The sequence below is a fragment of the Aspergillus puulaauensis genome, chromosome 4, assembly GCF_016861865.1.
Source record: "Aspergillus puulaauensis MK2 DNA, chromosome 4, nearly complete sequence".
Lineage (NCBI taxonomy): Eukaryota > Fungi > Ascomycota > Eurotiomycetes > Eurotiales > Aspergillaceae > Aspergillus > Aspergillus puulaauensis.
The window spans coordinates 284,060-308,816 of NC_054860.1; the positions used below are offsets into that span (position 1 = coordinate 284,060).

General features: G+C 50.1%; 14 protein-coding genes across 14 annotated transcripts; 7 read left to right on the top strand and 7 right to left on the bottom strand.

The window, feature by feature from the left end:
* Positions 1 to 1,001: 1,001 nt before the first annotated feature.
* APUU_40115A (uncharacterized protein) lies at positions 1,002 to 1,505 on the bottom strand (the record flags this gene model as incomplete). The annotated part of the gene is made up of 2 exons (XM_041703150.1): positions 1,002 to 1,267; positions 1,316 to 1,505. The coding sequence occupies 2 exons, from the start codon at positions 1,503 to 1,505 to the stop codon at positions 1,002 to 1,004; spliced, it is 456 nt and encodes a 151-aa protein (XP_041555865.1).
* A 168-nt stretch (positions 1,506 to 1,673) lies between these two features.
* APUU_40116A (uncharacterized protein) lies at positions 1,674 to 2,240 on the bottom strand (the record flags this gene model as incomplete). The annotated part of the gene is made up of 1 exon (XM_041703153.1): positions 1,674 to 2,240. The coding sequence occupies one exon, from the start codon at positions 2,238 to 2,240 to the stop codon at positions 1,674 to 1,676; it is 567 nt and encodes a 188-aa protein (XP_041555866.1).
* Positions 2,241 to 2,691: 451 nt separating this feature from the next.
* APUU_40117S (uncharacterized protein) lies at positions 2,692 to 4,567 on the top strand (the record flags this gene model as incomplete). Its single annotated transcript, XM_041703154.1, has 2 exons — positions 2,692 to 3,038; positions 3,094 to 4,567. 2 exons carry the CDS (start codon positions 2,692 to 2,694, stop codon positions 4,565 to 4,567), a joined length of 1,821 nt encoding a protein of 606 aa, XP_041555867.1.
* A 388-nt stretch (positions 4,568 to 4,955) lies between these two features.
* APUU_40118S (uncharacterized protein) lies at positions 4,956 to 6,719 on the top strand (the record flags this gene model as incomplete). Its single annotated transcript, XM_041703155.1, has 5 exons — positions 4,956 to 5,239; positions 5,304 to 5,541; positions 5,598 to 5,644; positions 5,707 to 6,137; positions 6,202 to 6,719. The coding sequence occupies 5 exons, from the start codon at positions 4,956 to 4,958 to the stop codon at positions 6,717 to 6,719; spliced, it is 1,518 nt and encodes a 505-aa protein (XP_041555868.1).
* A 534-nt stretch (positions 6,720 to 7,253) lies between these two features.
* On the top strand, positions 7,254 to 9,065 carry ILV2_2 (acetolactate synthase, mitochondrial; the record flags this gene model as incomplete). The annotated part of the gene is made up of 2 exons (XM_041703156.1): positions 7,254 to 7,317; positions 7,375 to 9,065. 2 exons carry the CDS (start codon positions 7,254 to 7,256, stop codon positions 9,063 to 9,065), a joined length of 1,755 nt encoding a protein of 584 aa, XP_041555869.1.
* Positions 9,066 to 10,027: 962 nt separating this feature from the next.
* Positions 10,028 to 12,170, top strand: APUU_40120S (fungal specific transcription factor domain-containing protein; the record flags this gene model as incomplete). Its single annotated transcript, XM_041703157.1, has 8 exons — positions 10,028 to 10,120; positions 10,171 to 10,189; positions 10,251 to 10,445; positions 10,501 to 10,793; positions 10,851 to 11,057; positions 11,130 to 11,623; positions 11,692 to 12,001; positions 12,069 to 12,170. 8 exons carry the CDS (start codon positions 10,028 to 10,030, stop codon positions 12,168 to 12,170), a joined length of 1,713 nt encoding a protein of 570 aa, XP_041555870.1.
* Positions 12,171 to 12,622: 452 nt separating this feature from the next.
* On the top strand, positions 12,623 to 13,275 carry APUU_40121S (uncharacterized protein; the record flags this gene model as incomplete). Its single annotated transcript, XM_041703158.1, has 2 exons — positions 12,623 to 12,759; positions 12,813 to 13,275. The coding sequence occupies 2 exons, from the start codon at positions 12,623 to 12,625 to the stop codon at positions 13,273 to 13,275; spliced, it is 600 nt and encodes a 199-aa protein (XP_041555871.1).
* Positions 13,276 to 13,549: 274 nt separating this feature from the next.
* Positions 13,550 to 14,590, bottom strand: APUU_40122A (alpha/beta hydrolase; the record flags this gene model as incomplete). The annotated part of the gene is made up of 1 exon (XM_041703159.1): positions 13,550 to 14,590. One exon carries the CDS (start codon positions 14,588 to 14,590, stop codon positions 13,550 to 13,552), a length of 1,041 nt encoding a protein of 346 aa, XP_041555872.1.
* Positions 14,591 to 14,853: 263 nt separating this feature from the next.
* APUU_40123A (uncharacterized protein) lies at positions 14,854 to 16,458 on the bottom strand (the record flags this gene model as incomplete). The annotated part of the gene is made up of 4 exons (XM_041703160.1): positions 14,854 to 15,942; positions 15,995 to 16,066; positions 16,129 to 16,232; positions 16,284 to 16,458. The coding sequence occupies 4 exons, from the start codon at positions 16,456 to 16,458 to the stop codon at positions 14,854 to 14,856; spliced, it is 1,440 nt and encodes a 479-aa protein (XP_041555873.1).
* A 389-nt stretch (positions 16,459 to 16,847) lies between these two features.
* APUU_40124S (thiamine pyrophosphate-dependent dehydrogenase E1 component subunit alpha) lies at positions 16,848 to 18,396 on the top strand (the record flags this gene model as incomplete). Its single annotated transcript, XM_041703161.1, has 5 exons — positions 16,848 to 16,951; positions 17,028 to 17,194; positions 17,246 to 17,307; positions 17,363 to 17,575; positions 17,629 to 18,396. 5 exons carry the CDS (start codon positions 16,848 to 16,850, stop codon positions 18,394 to 18,396), a joined length of 1,314 nt encoding a protein of 437 aa, XP_041555874.1.
* A 241-nt stretch (positions 18,397 to 18,637) lies between these two features.
* On the bottom strand, positions 18,638 to 19,891 carry APUU_40125A (alpha-ketoacid dehydrogenase subunit beta; the record flags this gene model as incomplete). The annotated part of the gene is made up of 3 exons (XM_041703162.1): positions 18,638 to 18,675; positions 18,724 to 19,289; positions 19,344 to 19,891. 3 exons carry the CDS (start codon positions 19,889 to 19,891, stop codon positions 18,638 to 18,640), a joined length of 1,152 nt encoding a protein of 383 aa, XP_041555875.1.
* A 367-nt stretch (positions 19,892 to 20,258) lies between these two features.
* On the top strand, positions 20,259 to 21,273 carry APUU_40126S (fumarylacetoacetate hydrolase family protein; the record flags this gene model as incomplete). The annotated part of the gene is made up of 4 exons (XM_041703164.1): positions 20,259 to 20,447; positions 20,504 to 20,578; positions 20,629 to 20,923; positions 20,975 to 21,273. 4 exons carry the CDS (start codon positions 20,259 to 20,261, stop codon positions 21,271 to 21,273), a joined length of 858 nt encoding a protein of 285 aa, XP_041555876.1.
* A 144-nt stretch (positions 21,274 to 21,417) lies between these two features.
* APUU_40127A (putative short-chain dehydrogenase/reductase family protein) lies at positions 21,418 to 22,398 on the bottom strand (the record flags this gene model as incomplete). The annotated part of the gene is made up of 1 exon (XM_041703165.1): positions 21,418 to 22,398. The coding sequence occupies one exon, from the start codon at positions 22,396 to 22,398 to the stop codon at positions 21,418 to 21,420; it is 981 nt and encodes a 326-aa protein (XP_041555877.1).
* Positions 22,399 to 23,069: 671 nt separating this feature from the next.
* Positions 23,070 to 24,482, bottom strand: APUU_40128A (cytochrome P450; the record flags this gene model as incomplete). Its single annotated transcript, XM_041703166.1, has 4 exons — positions 23,070 to 23,201; positions 23,250 to 23,875; positions 23,922 to 24,176; positions 24,227 to 24,482. 4 exons carry the CDS (start codon positions 24,480 to 24,482, stop codon positions 23,070 to 23,072), a joined length of 1,269 nt encoding a protein of 422 aa, XP_041555878.1.
* Between the last annotated feature and the right edge of the window lie 275 nt (positions 24,483 to 24,757).

Sequence of the window (24,757 nt, forward strand, 5' to 3'; positions counted from 1 at the left end):
AATCTGACACCAGTTAAGTCCAAATCGCTTTCTATCCAAAAGGACGAAACGAGACATTCCCTTCCACATTCTTACAGGGTCAGTCGATATTGACGGCAGAAAGACGTCGAGTGAAAGGCAGGCCGAGGAGAAGCGAGTTGCGGAGTATCCACGCCAGGAATCGCTGGTAAGAGCTCGAGCAACCCAGAAGGCCTGCAGCTACGTCCGCCAGGAGATTCTGTCTCAGTTCGTTCACTCGAAGCCAGGCATAGATTTGACAATTAAGGGAGCAGGCGAGTTTCCCAAGAGGCTCATGATGCGTCGGATAAATGCTGAACACTGGGAACACCTGACAGAGCTGGGAGCTTGGGAGGGAAAACTCTATGTGTACATGAACGTTGACGAAGAATATGGCGCCGAATTGTTGACTATGATAGAGCCGCCAGTAAAGACATACATTTTGGCCCTTCTGTCAAGCACCTCTTCAAGATGGCTCCAAAAGCGCGCGAGTATAGACTGGATTTGGCCCTGGATGGTGCGCCGAGGAAGATGAAAGACGAAACTCTCAATCATTTGTTCGAACGGAATAGGATATCCGGATAAATCGACCAACCGCTCGCTAGACATAACCTAGCGCCATCAGAATGCCTGAGGGTACCGTGAGCCAGGGAGAAGGGTGTGCTAGCATGAACGGTCCTTTGCCCCTTTCCTTGGTGCTAGATGGTGTTAGAATGTTTAACTGGTGTGGCTCAGCTGGAAAGTATAACCACGTGTATTTGTAGATAATCGTAAATCCCGTGTCGCTGTTGGCCAACATTTCATACGCTCCTCGGAGAACAGAAGCTGGAGGCTATACATCTACTCTACGAGCACTTGACGCATCCCAGAGGGCAGACCGACTTTAATCAAGGAGACAACTTGAAAGCCATTACGAGCAGCGGAATGTCCTACAATAAGACTTTTTCCATAAACGGAGCAGTATGTAGTTAACAATCTATCTCTAGCTGACATGCATGAAAATATCACAGCTCGTTAAGTAGAGGTCGTGGATCCGTTGCCGGGGGAGTAATAACGCGGTACTGTCGGACTCTCGCGCCCTGATCAGTCGTCTCAACAACCATGCGCGCAACAAAGTCAACCCTTGCTCGCGTTGTGTCCAGAGCCTCTGTACTCAAACTTCCAATGATAATAAGGTCAGTGCCTTGTGTGTCATTTATGTAAACTTTGGACACAACGTGGTAGCGAGTCTTGACTGTAGTCCATGCGTTTTTGCGAGATTCACGTATTTCTGTAACAGAGTTAGCTGCCATAGGTCTAGTGGGACAGGCAAGCGTACCGTTAGATCCAGTAAACGTTCCTTGCGGTGACAGGAACTGGCCTTCAGCACTGAAGACTTCCTGGGCGAGGAGGTCTCCAGCATCGACGGTCTTTGTGTCGGCCAGGGTGAACAGGCGGTCGACTAGTTTTTTAATATCATCTGAGCATTGAGAGATTGGCCAGATGGTAGATCCTGTTGGGTATCCCATGCTGCTGGTCTATGTGGAAGAATTGGTATTTATGTCACGGGGATTTGGTACAGCTGATGAAACTGGGATATCAGAGTGCCCAAAGGTTATATATTTAAGCACTATCTCAACACCTAAATGGAAAAGTCCCGACCCTTCCCCCGAATATAAAAGGAATAGTGGCGCGTATCACACACCTGCCGGCACAGACTGTCGGACCCCGATCTCAACCCTCCTTTTCAAGGCGCTTTCCCCAACCCCAGAATCCAACTGGCGCAGCACATCGCGCGGATCAAAATCTGTGCCGATCGGGTTATCACGGAACTCGTTTGATGTCATAAATACATTGGCCCTCTCGACGGTATCAAAATTGTCCACCTGGGTCTCAATCGCATTGCCGTCGGGGTCCTTATAGTAGATGCTCGTAGTGGGCCCGTGATTCACGCACCACGTAGGCTTGATGCCAGATTTCTCTCTTTCCTGGTGTGCATGAAGCAAAGCACGCAAAGAGGGATACGAGAATGCGAGATGGTGAAGTCCTGCTGCGGTCGGGACGCGCGGGCCAGTGTCTGGTTCCTGGATGATTGCAATCCGGTGGTGTTCTTCATCGTATCGCAGGAAAGCGATAAAGTCATTCTCGAACACGCGCTCCGCTCCAAGGAAAGAGGTCCAAAAGTTGAGCATCCTGGACAGGTCTTTTGTCCGGAAGACAACGTGGGCTAGGCTGCTAGGGCGGAGAACGGAGGCGTCACCCATTTTGATTTGTAGAATGTTACTTAGTAGACGATAGCTGATAAGAATGGAGATAGGTCAACCAGTTGAGTGACCGGTTTACTCTGGATTTCATATATCCTGTATGGACTTACGACAGGGGTGAAGCCATGGCGGGCAATAAACAGCAACTAATCCTTGTTCGTTCGGCCAATTCCACAATTCCCCGGGTTTGATCCACCAAACTTTTAACGCCGATGTCAATTCCCCAGATCCCCACAATATGGAGTATAAGCCCGAGCCAAAATGGAATAGAACTTGGGCCGGGGCTGGGGGTTGGGGTCAATACTCTGCGGAGAAGCATCATACGTTGGCCGTGGTCGAAATTCCCCGTAAACTATAGTGGGCGTGTATTTGTACTTGGCCTTGCCAAAGACCTAGTAGCCAGTTTGCAAGGCTTAGCAAACACGAGCTACCTGCTATCCAATACCGCAACATGTCGAACGAAGTCGAAATCCCCGTTGTCATCATAGGAGGTGGAGGATGTGGCTTGACACTGTCGAGCTTCCTATCCAACTATGGGATTGGACACGTCCTCATTGAGAAGCATACGAGCACATCCATAATACCCAAAGCGCATTATTTGAATCAGCGCACAATGGAGATTCTGCAAGCCCATAACATGGCTGATGAAATTCTCCAAAAGACTTGCCCTCCACGCCACATGAGCCAGGTTGCCTGGCAGACGTCCTTGGGTGGCTCCAGCCCTCTAGATCGTCAGCTAATTCACAAGATTGAGTGCTTTGGAGGAAATGAGGGCACAGAATATTCTCAGTCATACAAGTGGGTAACTCGTCCATGGTGAACAATTAGTCCGCTAACCAACAGCTACTTAAAGACAAGATGCACCACTACGCTCCGGAAACCTACCGCTATTCAGACTGGAACCTATACTGAAAGGCCTAGCGGAGAACCGTAATCCAGGAAAGGTCCTGTTCGGTCACCAGGTGGTGGACTTTGACGACGAAGGCAGTGTAGTCCATGTGAAGACCGCCGACGGCGAAGGAAAAGAAACCGTTTACAAATGCCAGTATTTAATTGGTGCCGACGGAGGGCGTACAGTTGGGCCCAAGCTTGGGATCGAAATGCGAGGGCCAAGGAATATCACGGACATGGTTTCTGTACACTTCGGGGCAGACCTCTCTGAATACTGGGACGACCGCTACTTTGCGTGCCATTTTATCAACGGTGAAAACGGCACTGTCTTCGAGAGCGGCGCCATTGTTCCCATGGGACCGACCTGGGGAAGCAACTCGGAAGAATGGGTCTTTCACTTTGGATTCTCTATGGATGACGAGGCTCGCCACGACGAATCCGCACTGATTCCTCGCATCCGTGAGCTTCTGAAGATCCCTGAATTAGAGATTAAGGTGTACAAAGTCAGCCACTGGGCTATCGAGCGAGTGCTAGCAGATTCATATCGCAAAGGGCGAGTGTTCCTTGCTGGCGATGCGGGAAACAGACGGCCACCTACAACCGGGCTCGGCCTGAATACAGCCATCGAAGACTCCCTCAATCTGGCGTGGAAACTAGCACTGGTGCTTACAGAAAAGGCTAGTGAGTCAATCCTTAACAGCTATGAGCCTGAAAGACGTGCAGTTGGTGAAATCAACTGTGACTGGGGATTGTTCACTTTCAACAACTCGGCCGTCATCAACACTGTCATGGGTCTTATACCTGGCCAAAAGGAACATAACAAGCAGCAATTCCAGTCATTACTTGAAGGCTCAGACAAGGGAAGGAGCTTCCGAGCACAGGTTGCACGGATTATAGAAACCCAAGCCATCGAGTTCTGTGCCCACGGTATCGAGCTCGGCTTCAGATATACCAATGGATTCCTCATACCCGATGGCTCCATTCCAGCAAAGCGAGATCCATTGGGTCTGCAATACTTCCCTACCACCCAGCCCGGTCATCGTCTGCCACATGCATGGATAGAACGACAAGGCCAGATCCTATCTACCCACCATCTCGTACGCAACAACCTTGCCTTCGCGCTGATTACAGATGTAGATGGTTCGGTATGGATCCCGGCTGCAGAGCGAGTGTCGAAACGTCTTAGTGTTCCAATTTCAGTGGCTCAAATTGGAACACGGTGCCCATACAGAGATTACGAGGACCGCTGGGACAGCTTGAAAGGCATTCAGACCGGAGGAGCGATTTTAGTTAGGCCTGACAATATTGTTGCTTGGCGGTCTATTTACATCAGTAGACGCGATGGAAAGGAACTGGAAGAAGCTGTGGATTTGTTGCTTCGAGGACGGGTCGATATATGTGAGGGTGTCGAGGATAGTTCTCGCCCAAGGCTATAATGTAACCTTAGTTATACTGTGCAACCAACCTGAATTACTTTCATAAAAGTGTCTGTCATAGCAATTTCGTTGTCTATTCTGCAAAGCCTTGTGTACTGAACAAACCGTAGTGCGTAGCGTGGCAAAGATATCATACACCCATCGTGCTATGTGATATAATAAGCTTTGTCTAACCCCATTCTGATCGGACCTTTCATGGAGAGTGCGGGGAAATATGGGGAATTGTTTTGGTATTCATTTCCCCGGACCATCAATACTTCTGGAGAGATGTTATATGACCTGGTGTAGTCTTCGAAAAGGCTTCCCCAGTGTCATGATATCTACATCGATCTGACCGCCAGTTGACCGAACCTTTTGTTTGCCGAAGGGGAAAACATATTCCGATATCATGAGTTCCAAAAGTATCAAGTCTGCAGTCCACCTGGAGTCTGCGCACATGCCGAGTGTGGGTGTGAATACACCACTCGACATAGAGCCAAAAGAACATGGAGGTCCAAAAACCGCTGAAGACGGCTGTACAGTCTTTGTTCCGCAGCCTTTGAACAGTCCCGACGACCCGTTGAATTGGAGCTCGTACAAAAAGAATGCAGTATTGGGAGTCGTTATTGCATGCTCGTTCCTCCCTGATTATGGCAGTGTTACTGGAGCTGTGACATTAACGCTTCAAGCCAAGTGAGTCCTATCTGACTTCTCCGATCAATGTATATCTTCTGGCGCTAATTGAAAGCTTTGATAGGGAATATGGGAATTCCCCAGACACCGTGAACCACTCTCAGTCGGGCAATCAGTTCATGGTAGGTGCAGGGGGTACCGTAGCCGTCATGCTATCTGCCTACTTTGGCCGACTGCCGGTGTTGTTCTGGTTTATGGTTGCTGCATTTGCTACAGCTGTTGGCCAAGCAAATGCCCATGGATTCATCGGGTTTTTCGTACCCCGTGTTATGAATGGTTTCTTCTCGGGCGTTGCACAGGGGGTCAGTATGGATGCTACCATTCCGTTCCCGTTCCTATTGACCGTTCCATTGAATAGGGCGGATTGATGTTCATTAAAGATTTATTCTTCCATCACGAACAAGCGTACGTGGAAATCATCTGTGATTTATAGACCGACCAGCGCTAATTTGCCATATCATGGACAGGCGCAAGATCAACCTCTGGCAGTCATGCGTTATTCTATCCCCATTTATGGGACCACTGCTGGCCTCATTTATGACTATCCAGCTTTCCTGGCGCTGGCCATTTCATATCTACTCTATCTTGACGGGTCTTGCTTTGGTCAGTGTGATCATATTCGGTCGAGAGACGTATTACAATCGAAACCGCCCGCAGTCCGAACCCCGGAGTGCTCGTTCCGAGTGGCGGGAGTTGGTGGGGGTTGAGCAGTGGCAGACCAACCGGCTTGGAAATACATTTGTACAGGCTATGCTTCGGTCATTCCGGATCCTCAAGAAGCCTGTCGTGGTGCTAGTAAACGTATACTACGTTTGTATTTTTGCATGGCTCATCGCAATCAACGCGACCCTTCCTATGTTCCTGACGGAGCTGTACGGCTTTGGTTCGAAGCAGATTGGTTTGTGTTATATTTCTTCATTATGGACTGTTTGAATGTCACTAATAGATTGGATTAATATTAGGATTCATGTACCTTGCCCCGGTTGTCGCCGCCATAATCGCCTACCTATGTGGCCACTGGCTCCACGATCTGCTCGCCCACGTCCACACGAAACGGAACGACGGTAGATTCAACCCCGAGTCACGATTAATCATAGTATGGTTCGCCATTCCATTCATGATTTCAGGCCTGATTATCGTCGGATTCGCCCTCCAACGCCAGTGGCATTACATGCTAGTTGCGCTAGGCTGGGGCTGCTATACCTTCGGCGTGATTGTCAATTCGGCCAGCGTCAACATGTATCTGCTGAACTCGTACCCAGAAGCCAGCCCCGAAGTCGGCATGTGGATCAACTTCTCCCGGACGGCGGGGGGGTTCATCATCAGCTATTTCCAGGTGGAGTGGGTTGCCCGAGTGGGTGCGGAGATAACGTTTGGCACGCAGGCTGCGGTGTGTCTGGCGGTGTTTTTGATTATTGTGGTGCTGCAGCTGTTCGGCGAGCGACTCCGGGGTTGGGGCGGCGAATTGAACTTTGGCTGATAGCCCTAAAACACCGAGAATAAGCGGAAACACTAATCCTCTGCAAGCACGGTACATGACAATGAGTCACCGTTCAGTAGTTTGTGTTTATGACTCCACAGCTTATATACTATCTGTCCCGTTAAAACATTGTCTTGTTTTCCCTAGTAGGAATCACACCAAATCAGGTTGACAACCATGAGGATTTGTATCAAGCCTGGGGCATCCATTGCCTCCCCCCTGACCAGGCAAAGATGCCCTCAGTTATACCTTGTTCCAACGTCACCACGAAACCTCCGGTCCTACTCGAGTGCCGTATCCCCAGTCCCTGCAGAGGCCAATGAATCCCAAATAGCGATACGTGAGCAAGTTCCAGGTCATTGATATCCGCGATACTGATCTCTTGGAGCCACTCGCAGGAAGCCAGACGACCTACGCGGTTCGAGGCTAACCCGGCTCTCTTCACCGACGGGGAACCTTACAGAGATGGATGATTCGTGAGTAGTAGTATGATTCATTCCAGTGCATCGATAACCAATTGGATACGACAGATTCATGGGCCTCAGCGGCGGGGCGATATTCCGCAAAATGATGGTGAAGCATGGCGTCGAGCATATCTGTATTCCTCTCTATTTGGGCCCCATATACCAGACTGCTAATCATCAATATTCGTTAGTTGGATATCCCGGCGGCGCGATTCTCCCTGTATTTGATGCGATCTATAAAGCACCAGAATTCGACTTTGTCCTACCGCGACACGAACAAGGGGCCGGCCACATGGCCGAGGGATATGCGCGAGCATGTGGAAGGCCGGGCGTTGTCCTTGTCACATCAGGCCCCGGGGCAACGAATCTCATTACGCCCATGATGGACGCGCTCGCAGACGGAACCCCCATGGTAGTGTTCTGCGGCCAGGTCTCCACTGGCCGCGTTGGGATGGACGGGTTCCAAGAGGCCGATGTCCTGGGCATGTCACGATCATGCACGAAATGGAACATATCAGTCAGAGACGTGGTAGAGCTTCCATCACGAATCAACGAGGCATTTCAAATCGCGACATTCGGGCGCCCCGGTCCTGTGCTGGTTGAGCTGCCCATAGATGTGACGGCGTCGATTCTACAGCGTCCGATTCCCCGGTTGGACATCAGTCGTCCCACGAAATTGGGACTTGCGATGAGTAATATCCATCAACGAGATCTTCATAGTAGGATCGATCGTGTAGCCAGCTTGGTAAACACTGCAAAGCAGCCTGTTCTGTATGTCGGACAGGGTATGCTCGCCAGTCCCAGGGGCCCTGCACTGTTGAAGGAATTGGCAGACAAAGCTTCAATACCGGTCACTACCAGCCTTCAAGGACTGGGCGCATTTGATGAGACCGACCAAAAAGCTCTGCATATGCTCGGACTGCACGGATCTGGGTACGCCAATATCGCCATGCAAAACGCCGACCTTATTATTGCATTGGGCGCGCGGTTCGACGACCGCGTTACCGGCAGCATTCCGAAGTTTGCGCCAAAGGCCAAACAAGCAGCTGATGAAGGGCGTGGAGGAATTGTTCATTTTGATATCACGCCGAAGAATGTGAACAAGGTCGTTCAGGTGACAGAGGCGGTGCTCGGTGATTGCGCAGATAATTTGGAACTGCTACTTCCCCTGGTTGAGAAGAAGAATCGGCCAGAGTGGCTGTCAAAGATTGAATGCTGGAAAGAGCAGTTTCCCTTTTGCACTGTGCAGGAAGGCGATGGCTACCAGGATGGCCTGGTTCAACCACAGGCGCTTATTGAGGCCCTGAATCATCTCGTGGAACCTGTCAAGGAACGTACAATCATTACAACAGGTGTCGGGCAACACCAAATGTGGGCAGCGCAACACTTTCGCTGGAAACATCCTCGGACGCTGGTGACATCCGGGGGGCTGGGAACAATGGGCTATGGGCTTCCTGCAGCCATTGGCGCAAAGCTTGCGCGTCGCGACGCTCTGGTAATAGACATTGATGGTGACGCTTCGTTCAACATGACCCTCAACGAACTACTCACAGCCAGTCAATTCAACATAGACGTAAAGGTGCTTGTTCTCAATAACGAGGAACAGGGAATGGTCACACATCTGCAGTCTGTCTACTATCAAGACCGCTTCTGCCACAGCCACCACACCAACCCTGATTTTGTTGAAGCAGCAGAGGCAATGGGTGTCCAGGCTGATCGCTGCTCAACATCGGGCGAAGTAAAGGATAAGTTGAAATGGCTGCTCAGCACCAAGGGGCCAGCTGTTCTGGAGGTAATGACGACAAAAAAAGCCCTGTCTCTTCCTATGGTCCCGGCTGGCAAAGGTCTTGATGAGTTTGTATATTATGACACGGAGAAATAAAGTGGTATTGGGAGTCCATGTAAATCCTGACCCTTCACGATGACATATAAATAGAGACGGTAGAAAATTACAACGTATAAGTACAGACGGTATAGTATCATGAAAAGCCAACGCACAGGTACTGACCACCACTGACCGGATTTAATTTTGTTAATAAATTCACGGTAACAGCTTTACAATGCTTAAATGCATAAATACAGTAAAGTACCAGCACAACGTGTCTCCGCCACTCCCCCGCATTTCCGGACATTGACCTCATCCGTTCGCATCCCCACCAAATTTCTACCGTCGCTGTAACACGATCCCCGAACTCCTACATTGGCACATTTCAGATTGCACTACCAAATATTTTGTTCATTCTAGGTTTATTCGAGGATATCAGACAACAGCTCTCCTATCCTCCCCCCATGTTCCGTCAATCCGACCCCACGAGACTGTCCCAGGCCTGCAGCTATTGCAGGGGCAGGAAAGTCAAATGTAGCAAAGCAGAAACACCCAAGTTCTCTTTATAGATACCCACACTCATTGCTGTATAGGCGACGGTGCAAATCCATGCGGAAACTGCTTGGTAAGAGCCCAGTAGCCCCATCTCTACTTTTGAAGGACGCACGCCAACAACCATGTAGGACCACCAACAGAAATGCGTATACCTGCCTGCTAAGCGACGAGGCCGCAAACATCAGAGGCAAGGTGCACGGGTTCCTGAGCGCATCGCCAGCTCTATTACCGATGTCGAAGCGACTGAGCGTGACCCAGGATGTGATACGTCCCTGTCACATACAGCCATCGATCCAGCATTTCTTGGGATCACAGAAATAACGCAGACGCTATCTCCTCCTCTGCTGGAGTCCAGTGTATTAAGAGGGCGACAAGTCCAACCCAACACTCCGACTACCTCTGGCCGTAATCTCCTCAGCGCGGGGATTGAGTCCCCAACGTGTCAAAGGAATGATCCCTCTCAGATGGCTGCGAATCAGGTGGAATACAGCAATGCTGTTCCCACACCCAAGGACTCTGAAATCGATCGAGAGGATGCCACTATTGATATTAAGCATGTATGGGCACCCCTGTCATTTCTTCAGTCATAAATTTACCATTGACACAGATTAATTGGGAACATCACGGTTTGTGCCGGACTTCCGCCATATCCTTAAAGTGAACTGGTTACTAAGTCTCGATATGTAGGCCCCGGCTCCTGGCTCTCAATCTGCTCCAAGCCCGGAGTCCGATGGGTGGCAAGTAAAGCTGAAACATCGCGCTTTGGACCAATTGCACACAGTCTCGTCATGGATTGGACCAAGCATCTCACGGTGTCACAAAGCCTGAGTCGAGAAAGGTGCCCTGAGCCAGACAGGGAAACGGCATCTCGCTATGCCGGCAGTATACCTAGCCTTCAAATACAGTTATAGCGGGCAAACAACTAACGTTCTCGCAGGCTACTTTGATTACTCGCACGACCGTGTGCTTGGGGCTGTGTACCGACCGGAGTTCGAGACGCATTTGCACGTGCACTTCGAGGGATTGCAATCCGATGATGTGGCCCATTATGCCTTGCGGAATGCAATTTATGCCATTGGCTGTCGAGCGGCAGCGTTAATGGACAACTCTGCCAAATTCGCCGATATCCAGCAGCTGTCCTTGAGGTATTTCCAGAACGCATTGTCTGTCTACACAGATCTACTTTATATGCCCAGCGGACTTACCGCTGTAGAGGCTTTAATCGTCATGGTGAGATGGTAGACCCTGATCTTCAATGGTAGAGCTTATTGACCATCTGCCCATAAGACATCGTATGCGGAGCTTCTTGGAAGCCCGGCCGTTGAATACATGCTGTGCTCCTCTGCTGCTCGTCTTGCTCAGTCCAAGGGCCTACATCGCCAACCCTCAAGGCGTTGGAAGCTCCCTGTGGTTGAAATAATCCGCCGGAATTGCGTCTTCTGGGTGATTTATGGCTACGACAAGTACCTCTCGCTGCGGTCTGGCCGGCCATCTGTGAGTGCCCCTCGTAAATACCATAGTATTGAGCCGAGATGAAACAATGCTCTCTTACTAATTGTCGTCTAGATTCTCGGTGATGACGATATAAGTTGTGAAGTGCCAACAGACGCCCCGGAAGGAAGCACCATCGACATTGAAATGTTTACTGCCATTGCCCATCATGCGAAGATTTGCTCCCAGATGATGAAGCACCTGTTCTCAGTAGAGGCGTTTAAACAGCCCCCCGAGACTATCTTCCAGCAGATAGAGACCTACCAGGCAGAACTCGAAGAATGGCAAACTTCCCTGCCGCCAGGCCTTCGTCTAGAATCCTCCCTGGATTCGCCAGGTGCTTCAAGACGGAGACAGGACGCAGTGCGACTGCAAATAGCATACTATGGCAGCATTATTGCTCTGCATGCTAATATTCACTACCCCTGGATAAGCTCGTTTCTTCTAGCCCATCGGGAGGCCTCATTTCGTGATCGAGTTTCGAACAGCTCGGCCAAAGTGGCTGCAGCATCACGGCAAGTTCTCTTGTCACTGAAGAGTCTGGTTCCAGATTTGATTTCTCAAGCACCGTGAGATCCGCCATTGAATCCATTCTACGAATGAGCACAGCATAGTTGACATATCTGATCAAATACAGTATTGTGTTCTATTATCCCATGCTGGCCACGATTAATCTTTTCATATATATTCTCAAAGCACCAATGGCCGCCACAGTGAATTCCGATCTTGCGCTCCTGGACATAGCCTCAGGCCACTTCGGGCACATCTACCATCTAACCTCCTCGCACGTTTCCTTCAGCTTTCCACGAGATGCGATCAGGATTGCAGAAAGAGCGGTCGAGGTAGCAAAGGCAGGCAAGGGGATCCTGAATGAGAATGAGGAAAGGGGGTTCGATACTAGGATTTCCACGCCGCATATGCCTTCACAAGGTCTTTTCGATGTCCGCGTGAGTCCTCCAATATTCCGCCTTTGGACCTTCTCAGAGAACGGTAGCAAGCTAATATTTCTGACAGGCTGATGATTTAAGTCAGACCTCTATGCTGGATTACTGGGACGGATTGCCGGCGGATTTCTTTGATGATTTTATTGTTGCGGGAGATATGATAGCTCTCTAACAAAGCCCCCCATAATCCAAGGAATAGTTTGCTTCTTTGAAGTGTTTGTACTTAGCGAGGCGCTACTGTTGGCAGCACATATATATTGTTTGAAGCATACCTTCAGTTCGAAGAACGGATGGTTAAGTGACAATGTCACTATAAATCCGTAATATCTAACTTTACATACTAATAACCCTGCTAAATTGAATATCAACATTCCACCCTCCCAGTTACAGTGGTAATAGTAGCGGTCGGGGCCTATCTCATACATCCGAGGCGGAAATACAGGCTGTGGGACCAGTGGACTTAATGAGGGGCCACCGTTTGGAATGCAAGGTTGGTATGTGGCGGGACTGTGCTGTATTCCATCCCGGCGAATTTTTCGGCGTTTAGACTGATTGGCGTGTCCCTCAAATAGGGTTTAAAAGGACGACGCCCCCTACAAAGATCCTCTCACCGGAACACCAACCATGGACACTATCGCTACCGAGACAGCAATCAAATCGCTCCTTGTCCGCGAGAGATACTACCGCGATACAAACCAATGGGAGAAACTTCGGTCAAGCTATCACCCAGATGCGTCCAAGACACACATTGACATCACCTGGTAAGCGGCCTCTCATGAGTGAGATCGACCTGCCTCTTAGCTCCGTCACATAGGTACCAGGGCGATATCGATGGCTTTGTATCCGGATCTCGAGCAATGGTAACCGGCGGCACCGGTGCTATTCACTCCATCAGCCCGGTAGAAGTACATTTAAGTACAAACGGAGACAGGGCAGTCACAGAGTCCACAGGATCAATTTCGATCCGGTTTACGTACGAAGGAAGGGGCTACGACTGCGTCTCACTCAACCGCTTTATCTCGCGGCTGGAGCGGGAGTCCGGCCAGTGGAAGTTGCTTACTCTGGAGTCGATCTATGAGCGAGACTCGATTACACCGGTACTCCCGGAATCAGGCAATGTGACTCTACCTGTGCCTGTCGAAGCGCGGGAAAGCTACAAATGCATATCCTGGGTTCTGAGCCTGAAGGGATTCAAGATCAAGCAGGACTTGCCGGGCGCAGACGACCCTGCGTCTTGTGAACGGGTGATGAAGGAGGGCTTGGAGTGGCTGTCTTAGTGAAGAATACAGATCATTTTCCATATACCAAATGTCTATCATTGAATAATGTGACATTATTTGCATAAATGCTCCATGCCGTATCTTCTTGTATCACGCTAAGCCTTTTACGTTCGGGCCGAGACAAGACCCGCAGTAGTGTACGGTGTGTATACACTATACGGGGTATACTATACGGCATACGTGACGGGGCTTATGCCCAGTAATTAATGTCCCACCCGTCGGAATTAAGTCTTTTGGCACGGAGATAGGAATAATTTCAAAAATGTTGAAACTAGAGGGGTGGCCTTTCCAACAGGGTGTCCCCGTAGGAGGTCGTGTAAACGGTAGTTATGATACCCCGAGCAGGAGAAACGCTCTTGTCCTCATCCCCCGTGGGCTGCATTGTAGACCGCAGTGATTGTGACGTGATACACTCAATCGCAAACGCGAAACATTTCAAATACCAGGCCTGACTCTGAAAGCTCAGCTCCATGCAGTGTGGCGCCATTGGCATGATTTCACAGGCCACGTTCGGGCTCTGCGGGAAAGCAGCTTTATACGCGTACATTGTCTCCTGCGAGCAGGTCCAGAGACCATCAAACTCGCCCAGCCCGTACAGCAGTGGAACCTTGACTTTTGACGAATACTGCGTCCAGTAGTTAAGCCATGTGAGGTTGATATCACGTAATTCGCCGCAGGGTACCGGCCTGTTCAATTGCTCCGTAAACCGACACATCCTGATTGGCGCAAGGTTCATTTGTGGCAGTTGCAGCATGATGGCGTCTTTGGGTGCTGGTTCGAAGTGGATGACCTCGGTTGCTTCGTGCAGTAGATGAACCATGCCCTGTCTCGGTCCTTCCACAAGCTGGGTACCAATGCCAGATGTAATAATTCCTGCGAGAGGATAAGGCTCTGCACCGGTGTAAGACCCGGCAGCAATGGTTGCAATCATTGCGCCGATGGAATGTGATAACAGGACTATGGCCGGGGCTTGGGCGCGCTTTGCAAAGGCTTTCCACATGGCTGGCAGGATTGTTGAATTGAGGTATCTCCCTTGGCTTTGAGCGTAAGTCGATGCATTTTCAGTGTTGGCAGTTGGTGTGCTTGCTCCATAGCCAGGGCGATCTATCGCAATAACTGGAATATTCAAAGAAGTCGACAAGCTGACAATTGATTGAGCTCCATCAACGTCAAAGTACCGGGAATCATAACTTCCACCGGGGATGCACACAATGAGCGGCCGAACGTGGGATGATTTCCTATCCCTACTTGGGAAGCTGTATCGGCCAGATATTATGCCGCTGTCTGGAAGAGAGAGCTTGAATGTCTCCATTCTGACCATATAGGCGTATTTGGCGAATGTGCAGGACGAAAGGACACTGGCAGCTCGGTATTTAAACGGGACGGGGATAGGGCCCACTGTAAATCATAATTGTGAATGAGTGGACCAAAAACATCGTGGTAATACACCGGGATTATTATAATTACATATATCCGAGCCGTTACGCGGATATTAATCTCGTCTACCATGCATAACATTTGATTAAGACGCCTGTATGTGCGGTACTCGTCAACTTTACCTGAGAAATGATAGAACTATTTCAAAGACAGCCCAAGCTCGTCAATGCTTTCCAAAGATTTCGCCAGGCTCTCTGCACACCTAGCCACCGATGCGCCGTCGAGAACCCGGTGGTCTGCGCTCCAACTGAGAACGGCCCTTTCGCGCCTGGCAATCTGACTCTCGCCTTGCTCGTTGTCGATAAACATAGGCACAGACTCAGCCTTTCCAACACCGAGAATGGCAACCATGGGAGGAACAATAACAGGGCTGACTGCAGCGCCTCCTATGCTCCCGATGTTGCTCACCGTAAATGTAGCTCCTTTCATGTCGGATGGCGCAAGCTTGCCTTCTTTAGCAAGGGCACTCAGCCGCTTTATCTCTGCATCCAGGGAGATAATAGAATGGTTCTGGATGCCTTTTACCACCGGAACAAGAAGGCCGCTGGGTGTGTCGATTGCTATACCGAAGTCGTGGGAATGTTTGATCGTGAGCTGCGGCGCATCGCCATCACTTCCAGGATCCAGGTGAGCGTTTAGTTTCGGGTATTTGCTAAATGTTTGCGACAGTGCCTTTAGAATAAAAGGCAAAGCACTCAACCGTGTCATAGAAGTTTTGTCATGCCCAGGCAAGTTCTCGGCCCGAGCATTGATTTTCCGGCGAAATCTCGTCAACGAAGTTAAATCGACATTATGGGTATATCCGAAGTGAGGGATACTGAGAGCTCTTGTCATGACCTTAAACATCTGGCTGTCCGTTGGTGAGAGGCGCACAGTCTCATGGGCTTCATTGGCAGTTGTATCGTTGAGCACCGGTGCCGGGGACATGCTGTCTTGTTGTGAGAGATGGCGCAGCATATCTTCCTTCAGCACACGACCACCCTTACCTGTCCCGGCAACTTTACTGATGTCGATATCATGCTCCTTCATAATGCGCCTCACTGCCGGAGCGGCAAGCCCGGAGTGTTTGGGTTCCAGTTTCACGGCTGGTTCTTCTGGTATTGTTGATGTGACCATGGTAGACTCCGGCTCGGCATCACCCCCCGTCGTCGCTGTGTCTTGTGCGGTATCGCCTTGTGGAGGTATATCAGGTGAAGTCTCATCTTCAACATCAATGTCCAGGAGCGGCTGCGTTGGTGAGTCAACTGAGGTGAATCGTTGCTGGTTAAAGGGTACATACCTTTCCAACTATCGCCATCTCATCCACCTGGTGGTGAATTGCTGTAATCACGCCATCATATCGAGATGTTATCTAGCGTAGATATGTCAACTTATACACTGTATAAAGAAAAGCAAGCGCATCGCAGGATGTACCTCAACAGAAGCTTTGTCCGATTGTACTTCGCAAATGGGATCAAACTGACTAACACGATCTCCGGACTTGACAAACCACTGTACAATGCGACATTCAGTAATTCCTTGGCACAATTAGCCAGAAGCAAAAATTGTTATCCTCATTGGCCACCTACCTTCACCGATATCGGCAAGCAAGTACGGCTGGACCTGGCATAGTACAGGAGACGAGTGGAATAGTTTAGGGCCTGGCACCCTAAAACATCGGGGACTGATACTAGTATGTTGCAGGGAGGGCGACGAGAGGCCCTTAGCCAGGCGAACAGACCGTTGACCAACGAAGGCCCTCATTGCTTGACTGTTATGGCGCTGTAGTTACAAAGATGAGTCTTCATTCCACTTTATAATAAACCTGCCGATATCCGGACGACATTGGACGCTGCGCTCCCCCGACGCTGGCCGCTCTGACGCGGCCTCTCCAGATTCCAAATCCTCCAGCTCCGCATTACTCTACGGAATCAGCTAGTGGGAGGTTGGGGGATGCGAAAAGTGAACGATATCAGACATTCGCCGATGGTACCCGCGGCTACTCATCGAAATGCCCGAGTAGGGAGCTTGCCAAAACAATCGGCCTCCAACCCCGAAAAGCCGTACCCCGTGGAAATCTACCTCCCCTATCTATTCGTTATGTCCACTCGCTACTCGGAGCACTAACAGGAAGCATCATTTGTGTCGCCAACATGTTGGGTCGTACTTACCGCGCGTTCGCAGCGAGACCGCTGGCTTATGGGCCTCAACTCTTTCGTGCCTCTTCGTCGGCATCAAATGTAGGATATCCTCCGATGTGAGTTCATACTTCCTTTATCGCGCTGGGGAGAGCCCTTTTGCCTTGGTCTTTGCTTCTAACATGACATTTCCAGCCCATTCCCGGGGGCTCCCAAAAGCCCCCTTACAACGAAGATGGACTTCCTAGAGCCTTCTAGTATTACTCCGCTACCAACATACCATGTTATGAGCTCGGCGGAAGGCAGAGGACCGGACGTTACGAATGAACAAGCTCTCGAATGGTATAAAAATATGTTGACAGGTACGAGTAGGGAAGTCAAAAAATACAACTGAGCTAAGACCATATTTGAAGTCAATATCATGGATTCAATCATGTTTGAGGCACAGCGCCATGGCCGTCTAAGCTTTTACATGGTACGCATTACCAATGCCCGACTACTGTGTAATACCAACTGACAGGCATATTTAGGTTTCTGCGGGCGAGGAGGCCGTGATGATAGGTTCTGCAGCAGCATTGACGCCAGACGACGTGATAACATGCCAGTACCGAGAGACTGGAGTTTTCCTACAACGTGGGTTCACATTGACAGACTTCATGAGTCAGCTCGCTGCAAACCACAATGATCCCGGGAAGGGGCGCAATATGCCAGTGCACTACAGTGGGAAGAAGAAGGTTAACGTGGTAGGTTTCCATGACTTCTGATATCCAAGCATAGCTAATTGAGGGTAAACTAGCACGCTGTTGCGTCTACCCTTGCAACGCAAATCCCACACGCCACGGGCGCGGCGTACGCACTGAAGCTAGACGCCCAAGAGGACCCTACACGGTCTCCCAGCGTTGCAGCGTGTTACTTTGGTGACGGGGCCGCTAGCGAGGGAGACTTCCACGCGGCTCTCAACGTGGCCGCTGTGAAGAAATGCCCTATAATTTTCATCTGTCGGAACAATGGGTTTGCTATATCCACACCAACAAGCGAACAATATATCGGCGACGGCATCGCTGTACGTGGACTTGGGTACGGTATACCTTCTATTCGAGTAGACGGAACAGATATCTTTGCTGTCTACGAAGCCACACGGGAGGCGCGGCGTCGGGCTCTAGAGAATGGCGGCCAGCCCGTTCTCATGGAGTTCATGAGCTATCGGATCTCACATCACAGTACTAGCGATGACAGCATGGCGTATCGCGACCGGAGTGAAGTTGAGAACTGGAGAACGCGGCACAACCCAGTTACCAGACTCAAGGTATGGCTAGAGAGTAAGGGACTTTGGAATGAGGAGATGGACAAAGAAGTCAGATCAAGCATTCGAGCAGCAGTGCTTCGGGAGCTGGTTGAAGCAGAGAAGCTGCCAAAACCCAAGCTTAGTGGGATCTTCGATGATGTGTATGCTGAGCTGACAGAGGAGGCCGAAGAACAGCGGGAGGAGATGATGAGGTTGATGACCAAGTATCCAGAAGAGTACGACATCAACGCTCATGTGGATGGGATCAAAGGTCTGTAGCTAGAGCTGAATGATACGGAACAATACAATTTGCCCAAGGACATCAATGAACATCATTTTTTGTATGCCAGGGCTTACGATATAAGCGTGATCTAACAAGTATAGAAGTGATTATGGGGCTGCTCAATGTCAGTAGTGGCTTTTACAGGTGGAGATAAATCTATATTCAGAAATTGGTATGAAAATATATCAAACAGCCTATAATTTCTAGCTACTTGCCAAATTGCACCATTTGCACTACTTAGACATTCATGGTTTCATGAATGGCGTCGTATATCCCTAGACAGTGTTAGATGCATGACCATAATGTAGACGGAAGGAGCATACGTGTTACATCGGGCAAGATATACTTCTCCCACGCGAGCCCGGTGTGAGTAGACCAGCCAGCAACCCGCTTAACTGGAGCCTCGAGGTGGAAGAAGGCTTTATCCTGAATTGTCGAAGCGACCTCTGCGCCAACTCCGAAATTAACCATGCTTTCGTGCACAATGATGGCGCGGCCGGTCTTTTTCACACTATCAATCACCGTCTGCCGGTCCCATGGATATACCGTTCTTAGATCGATGAGTTCAATATTTAAGCCCTTGATCTCTCGTTCCACAGCTTCAATGGCGGCCTGACAGGTATAGAGAGGCCGACCGTAGGAGATTATAGTCAGATCGGACCCTTCCTTGAGAACCTCTGCCTTGCTCAATGGTAGTGTGTATGTTGCTTCAGGGACCTCTTCCACAGCGGCGCGGTAGAGAATCTTAGGCTCCATGAATATGACTGGGTCCTCTGACTCCAGAATCGAGGCCAGGAGAAGTCCCTTTGCCTGAGAGGGCGAACGGGGGATGACCACTCGCATCCCAGGGACATGGCAGAAAAGACTCTCGGGCGACTGGCTGTGGTATCTGTAAATCACTCGCATTAGTAGGCAATCTCATAGCAACTACGCTGCAACTTACAATGCGCCATGGCCAACTCCTCCACAAGGCATTCGAACCACCATGCCCGCAAGGTTGCTCCCTGTCAAGCCCTCCCGGTAGCGAAACTTGCTTGCCTCGTTCACAATCTGATCAAAGGCCGGAAACACATAATCCGCAAACTGAATTTCGACGACTGGCTTGCGACCTTCAGCAGCCATCCCAATGGCTGCACCCACAATGCCCTGTTCCGTTAAGGGGGTGTTGAAGACTCTGTCCGCACCAAACTCAGCCTGTAGCCCGGTTGTGCAGCGAAAGACGCCTCCGAACGCAACATCTTCACCGAAGCAGAGTACCTTGTTCGATGTTCTCAGAGCGGTCGCTAGAGCGTCATTGACAGCTTGGAACAGGTTCATCCGTTTTGATGGCCCTTCATGGGGAAGACCTGTATTTTGAAACGTCTGCGAAGTATGATGAAGCAGGGGTGTTGTTTTGAAGTCGATTGGCAGATTCAGCTGCCGTGGCTTCACATTCACGCTGGTCGCATATCCTCGACATTGGCGAGTAAATGTCCTGGCACAGGCAGTCATGGTTTGTATCGTCTATGGGAATGCGAGACAACCTGGGATGGCTGGCTGTTTGACGCCTGCAGTGGGTATATGGACAGCCTCCGCATTATCAGGCAGGAACAGGGTCCATCGGTTAGACGCGGTGAAGCTACGAGTAGATCATGCATACTAATCCTTTGAACTGACAGTCGGGGACTCATTGCCCAACTTCGTCTTGTCCCCTGCTGCACGCCATCCCCTTTTGGTTCGGACAATTAGCTGCTTATCGCAGGAATCGGCAAGAACAGCATATACGCCGACCCGACGGGCCGACATCTGCCTTACGAGTACTTAGACCGACCTTCTAGGCCGTCTTACCAGCCGCTATTTCTCCTGCATGACCAGCAACATGCCGTATTGGACACACCTCATCCGCTTTGTTGCCGTCGAAGATGGGGAGACCCATCTGGGCCAGCTGGTCGACAGCAGCCGCGATATCGGAGAGGACTCTATAAGTGAGGTCCCCATTAAAGCATTCAGAATCGAAGGATCAGTCCACGGGGGACGAGTTACCGAGGAAGTGCTGCAGGTGTCTAGAGTATGTCTGAATGGGCCCAATATTCAGCCTATCCGATCGAGTCATTGACAAGATAGCTCCTATCTCCAATTGATCCCCAAGAGTGCTCGTATATCCGATGCATAGGCCTGAATTATAAAAAGCATGCACAGGTAACTTCTTCTCCTTTAACCAGTGGTAGATGAGGGCTAACCTACAATAGGAAGCCAGTATTGCAATCCCCGATGTCCCGGCCCTCTTCAGCAAACCTCGCACGGCCATCGCGGACCCCTTCCCTGGAACTATCAAGATCCCCAAGTTCGCACAAGATGGTACTAGCGACTATGAAGCTGAACTGGTAGTTGTGATTGGAAAATCTGCCCGGGACATCACCGCCGAGGCGGCACCTGCTTATATTCTGGGATACACCGTGGCGAACGACGTTTCAGCCCGAGCAACGCAAATGAAAAGCGCGATGCCTAGTTTCTCCAAAGGGCTGGATTCCAGCTGTCCACTAGGTAAGTTTAAAGATGTGTTCAATGGAGCTTTCCCTAACAAGAACCCGACAGGCCCTGTTTTGGTGTCGAGTGAGGCGCTCACGAACCCGCAGAGCCTTTCAGTTAAGACCATCTACAATGGAAAGACAATGCAGGATGGAAGCACGAGTGACATGATCTTCAGTGTCTACGAGCTCGTGTCATATCTTTCGCAGGGCACAACTCTAGAGCCTGGCACGATTCTGTTGACCGGGACTCCAGAGGGGATAGGTTATTTCCGATCACCAAGGGTCTTTTTGGGCGATGGCGACGAGATTCGGATTTCCATTGATGGCATTGGGACCCTGGTGAATAAAATTGAGTATGAATAATTAAACCCTTTGTTTAACCATCTGCTGCTTCTGGTCTGGGGTTGGACGGTATGTCAGGTTTCTGGTACAATAAACACCGCATAGCTTAAACGACGATAGGCATTATGTTCAGTACTTCTAACAGCTCGATTATTTACACAGTAGTTACAAATATCCCATGACACCCGGCATGATCTCCTGTACGATGGCTGCTAGCTCATCCCAAACCCTCTTCTGCGCTGCCATACCATCCGAACTGCGTACAAACGCAGACAGGTTATCATTCTCAACAACTCCATCCGTCATATACATCCCATGAGACTCCTTCCCCGCAGAACCCCCAGCAACAAGCGTCCGACTGCCAACCTCCGTAGTACGCGCAAGAACCATCTTGAGAAGATTCATCTGCAGACTCGTCAAACCGCTCGCATTCCTCCCAAGCTGCGAATGGCAAAAGCCCGGGTTCACCATGTTAACAACAACAGACCCGTCACCACTCATGCGGGAGACCAATTCACGCAGCGCAAGAATAGCAACCAGTTTAGAGGTTGGATAGCGCTCGCCCATACGCGCATTCTCTTCATCATCCAACGCAGGAAATATGCCTCGAGGACTCTGCCATTCCGGGAATTTCGACCAGGCGTGGACCTCGCTAACAACGACAGACAGACGCGGGGTGGGAGCGGCAGGATAATCCCTAGCCGTTTGACGCAGCTTCGGCAATAGAAGAATACCAAGCAGCACAGTCGAAATAACATTAACAGTAATCGTGCGCTCATGGCCACCTGCCGATTCAAAGTTCTGGGTGGCTATGGCGGCGTTTTCAATCACCGCGTCTAGACGCGGGAGCTTCTGTGCGCGCTCGGCAAAAGACACCACGGAGTCATAGTCGGATAGATCTAGCTGCCATACTTCGACGGCGTTGTGCCGGCCCGTGGAGGACTCGATGTCTTGACGGGCTGCTTCGCCGGCGGAGATATTGCGCACGCCTAGGATGACCTTGCTGGCGCCGAGGCGGGCGATATGGCGGGCGGCTTCTAGACCAAGACCAGTATTGGATCCGGTGATTATGACCACCTGCTCGGCAAAGGACTTGGAAGGGAGCGGAGGTGTGACAAAAAGCTGGGAGTAGAGGAAGGAAGGCATGGTGTGGTTGTGTCAGTTGGGTATGGAGTATGCCAGGATGTGGCTGAGGGTTGATATAAAACCGTCCACGTCCAGTGCCACTCTTAATGCCTAACGCCGGGCGGTTACCGGACCTATATTGTAGTGGTCTCACACCATGGAATTAATTGGATAGGCGAAACGATTCTTCCTCCGCGAAAGTGGGTAGGGCTCGGAGTTAACGGATGTACTGTGGGTGTCACATGATTCATAGTATATTCTGCGCATAAATCTAATTTATTCTAACTGTGCATTGGATTGATGATTTCCGTGGCTTGAGCGTTACATGTAGCCCGCTTTGCATGACAAAAAATCTGTGGTACAGGTGAATTAGGAGAGATGTTCCATTAAGAGCGAAGTATGTGACGTACCTGCAGTCCTCGGCCAGATCTGCTTCTGGATCCGTCAATTCGAGATCGAACCGTGACAAGATGCTTGGAATCAGCTGCCAATGTGGTTAGTGCGTGTACCGTTTTGCTTTTAACAGGGTGAAGGTGTACTTTGGACATCTCCATCCAGCTGATGTCTGTTTCTGTCAGTAAGTTCAGCCTTTTGCCGTTGTGATGCTCACTTTTCCCTAAACACATCCTCGCACCGGATCCAAAGGCGAAAAAAAACCGTTCTACATGTACATTAGTATCAAGTCTCTGTCTTCACAGAAGCAATGCCCTACGCATATCACCACTTTTATCTTCGAGCCATCGGTCCGGGCGGAATGAATCGGCATCGTCCCCGTAAACAGCTTTATTCCGATGCACTGCCCAGGGATTCGCACCGATTATCGTCTATTGTCATTAGCCCGGTATTGAAGCAAGGATCTGGATTGTGCGTACCCCTTCTGGGATGAAGTGCTCATCGATTACAATGCCGCCTGCTGGTGTAACTCGTGGAAGGCTCATTCCCACAGCAGGATGCAATCGGAGGGCTTCATACATCACGGCTTGAAGGTAAGGCATTTCCTTGGACTCCTCGAGTGTCACAATGCTTGAGGTCCTGTCATATCCTCGCATGGAATCAATTTCTTGAAGTAGCTTGCTCTTGTATTCTGGATTCCTGAGAAGGTGATAGATGATTGCCCTGAGGGATATTGCAGTTGTATCGCTTCCTGCGTTGATGTTACTCGCGGCCATCGAAGTCACGTCTGCAACAGAGAACTGAGCTGGTCTTTCCTCTTGGACTTTCACAAGCTTTCCAAGAATATCTGGGTGGTCACTGTCTCTGTCGATCCTCTTCCTAACCTCATTGACAGTATAGTCCCTTATGCTTCCGTGTCGGGCATTGACGCCAAGATGGTTTCCAATGAGAGGCATCATGAAGTCGTGGATCCAGTATACACATGGAATCTGACCAATCCATGCTCCAGACTTTAGGACAGTTTTGATCTGCGAAAGTATCCCATCATCTCGGTGGGCGTCCATGAAGCCAAACCGACGCGAAAAGGTCACCTCACCGATGACGTCTAGACAAATCAGTATATTGTAAACAGCATTAACCAACATGCATACCAAACGCAAACAGCTGCAACCACTCCCCCAAATCAATACTCTCACCCTGAAGTTCCTCCATCTTGTCGATGAAGTGGGACACTGCATCATCCACATAAGGCTCAAGATCCTTCAACGAGTCCATCGCATATATACGGCTGACAAGCCGTCTTTGGAAGCTATGAATTGCTTCGTCTTGTTCGGCAAATAGATCAAATTTGCGATGGCCTTGGAAAACGCCATACCAGCCACTCTTTCGAAATTTCGATCCAGCACCTAATCGATTAGGATATTCTCCTTTGAACAGGGTAACAGGACAGGCTCACCGTATATTTTCTTGATGGCATCGAGGTCCGTGACAGAGACCTCGTTGGGACCAGTACGGACCAGTTTACCATGCTTAGCATGCAGTTTGAGCATCTCGCGGTGCATATCTCCCTTCCATGTGTGCTTTACCAGCCATATTCTGGACAGGCCTGCCTCACAGGGTCCCGGAATTGAAGCAAGAGGGCTGAAAAAGCGGTAGTATAAAACATAAACCGAGAGAACACCAGCGACGCCTAGAATGATAGCGGTCAACATGTTTTCAGCCAGGGATATCATATCAAATTCGGCACATAGGGCTTCTTGCGCATTTGACAGACTGTATATATAACAACCCAGTCACCTCTTCGTGCGGGGACGGCCAGGGATAGAAGCACTAAACCCTCTTTGCTCGGTAGTGCTACTCCCTCTTCGGTCGGTTTGTGCTTCTTGCAGATCTAGAGGGTTGGCCACTTGTCATAAAAGAGGGGAATTTGATCGTTGCTAGGAACGAATCGATCCAGCCTGTTAACATCGTCATGGATACCAATTGG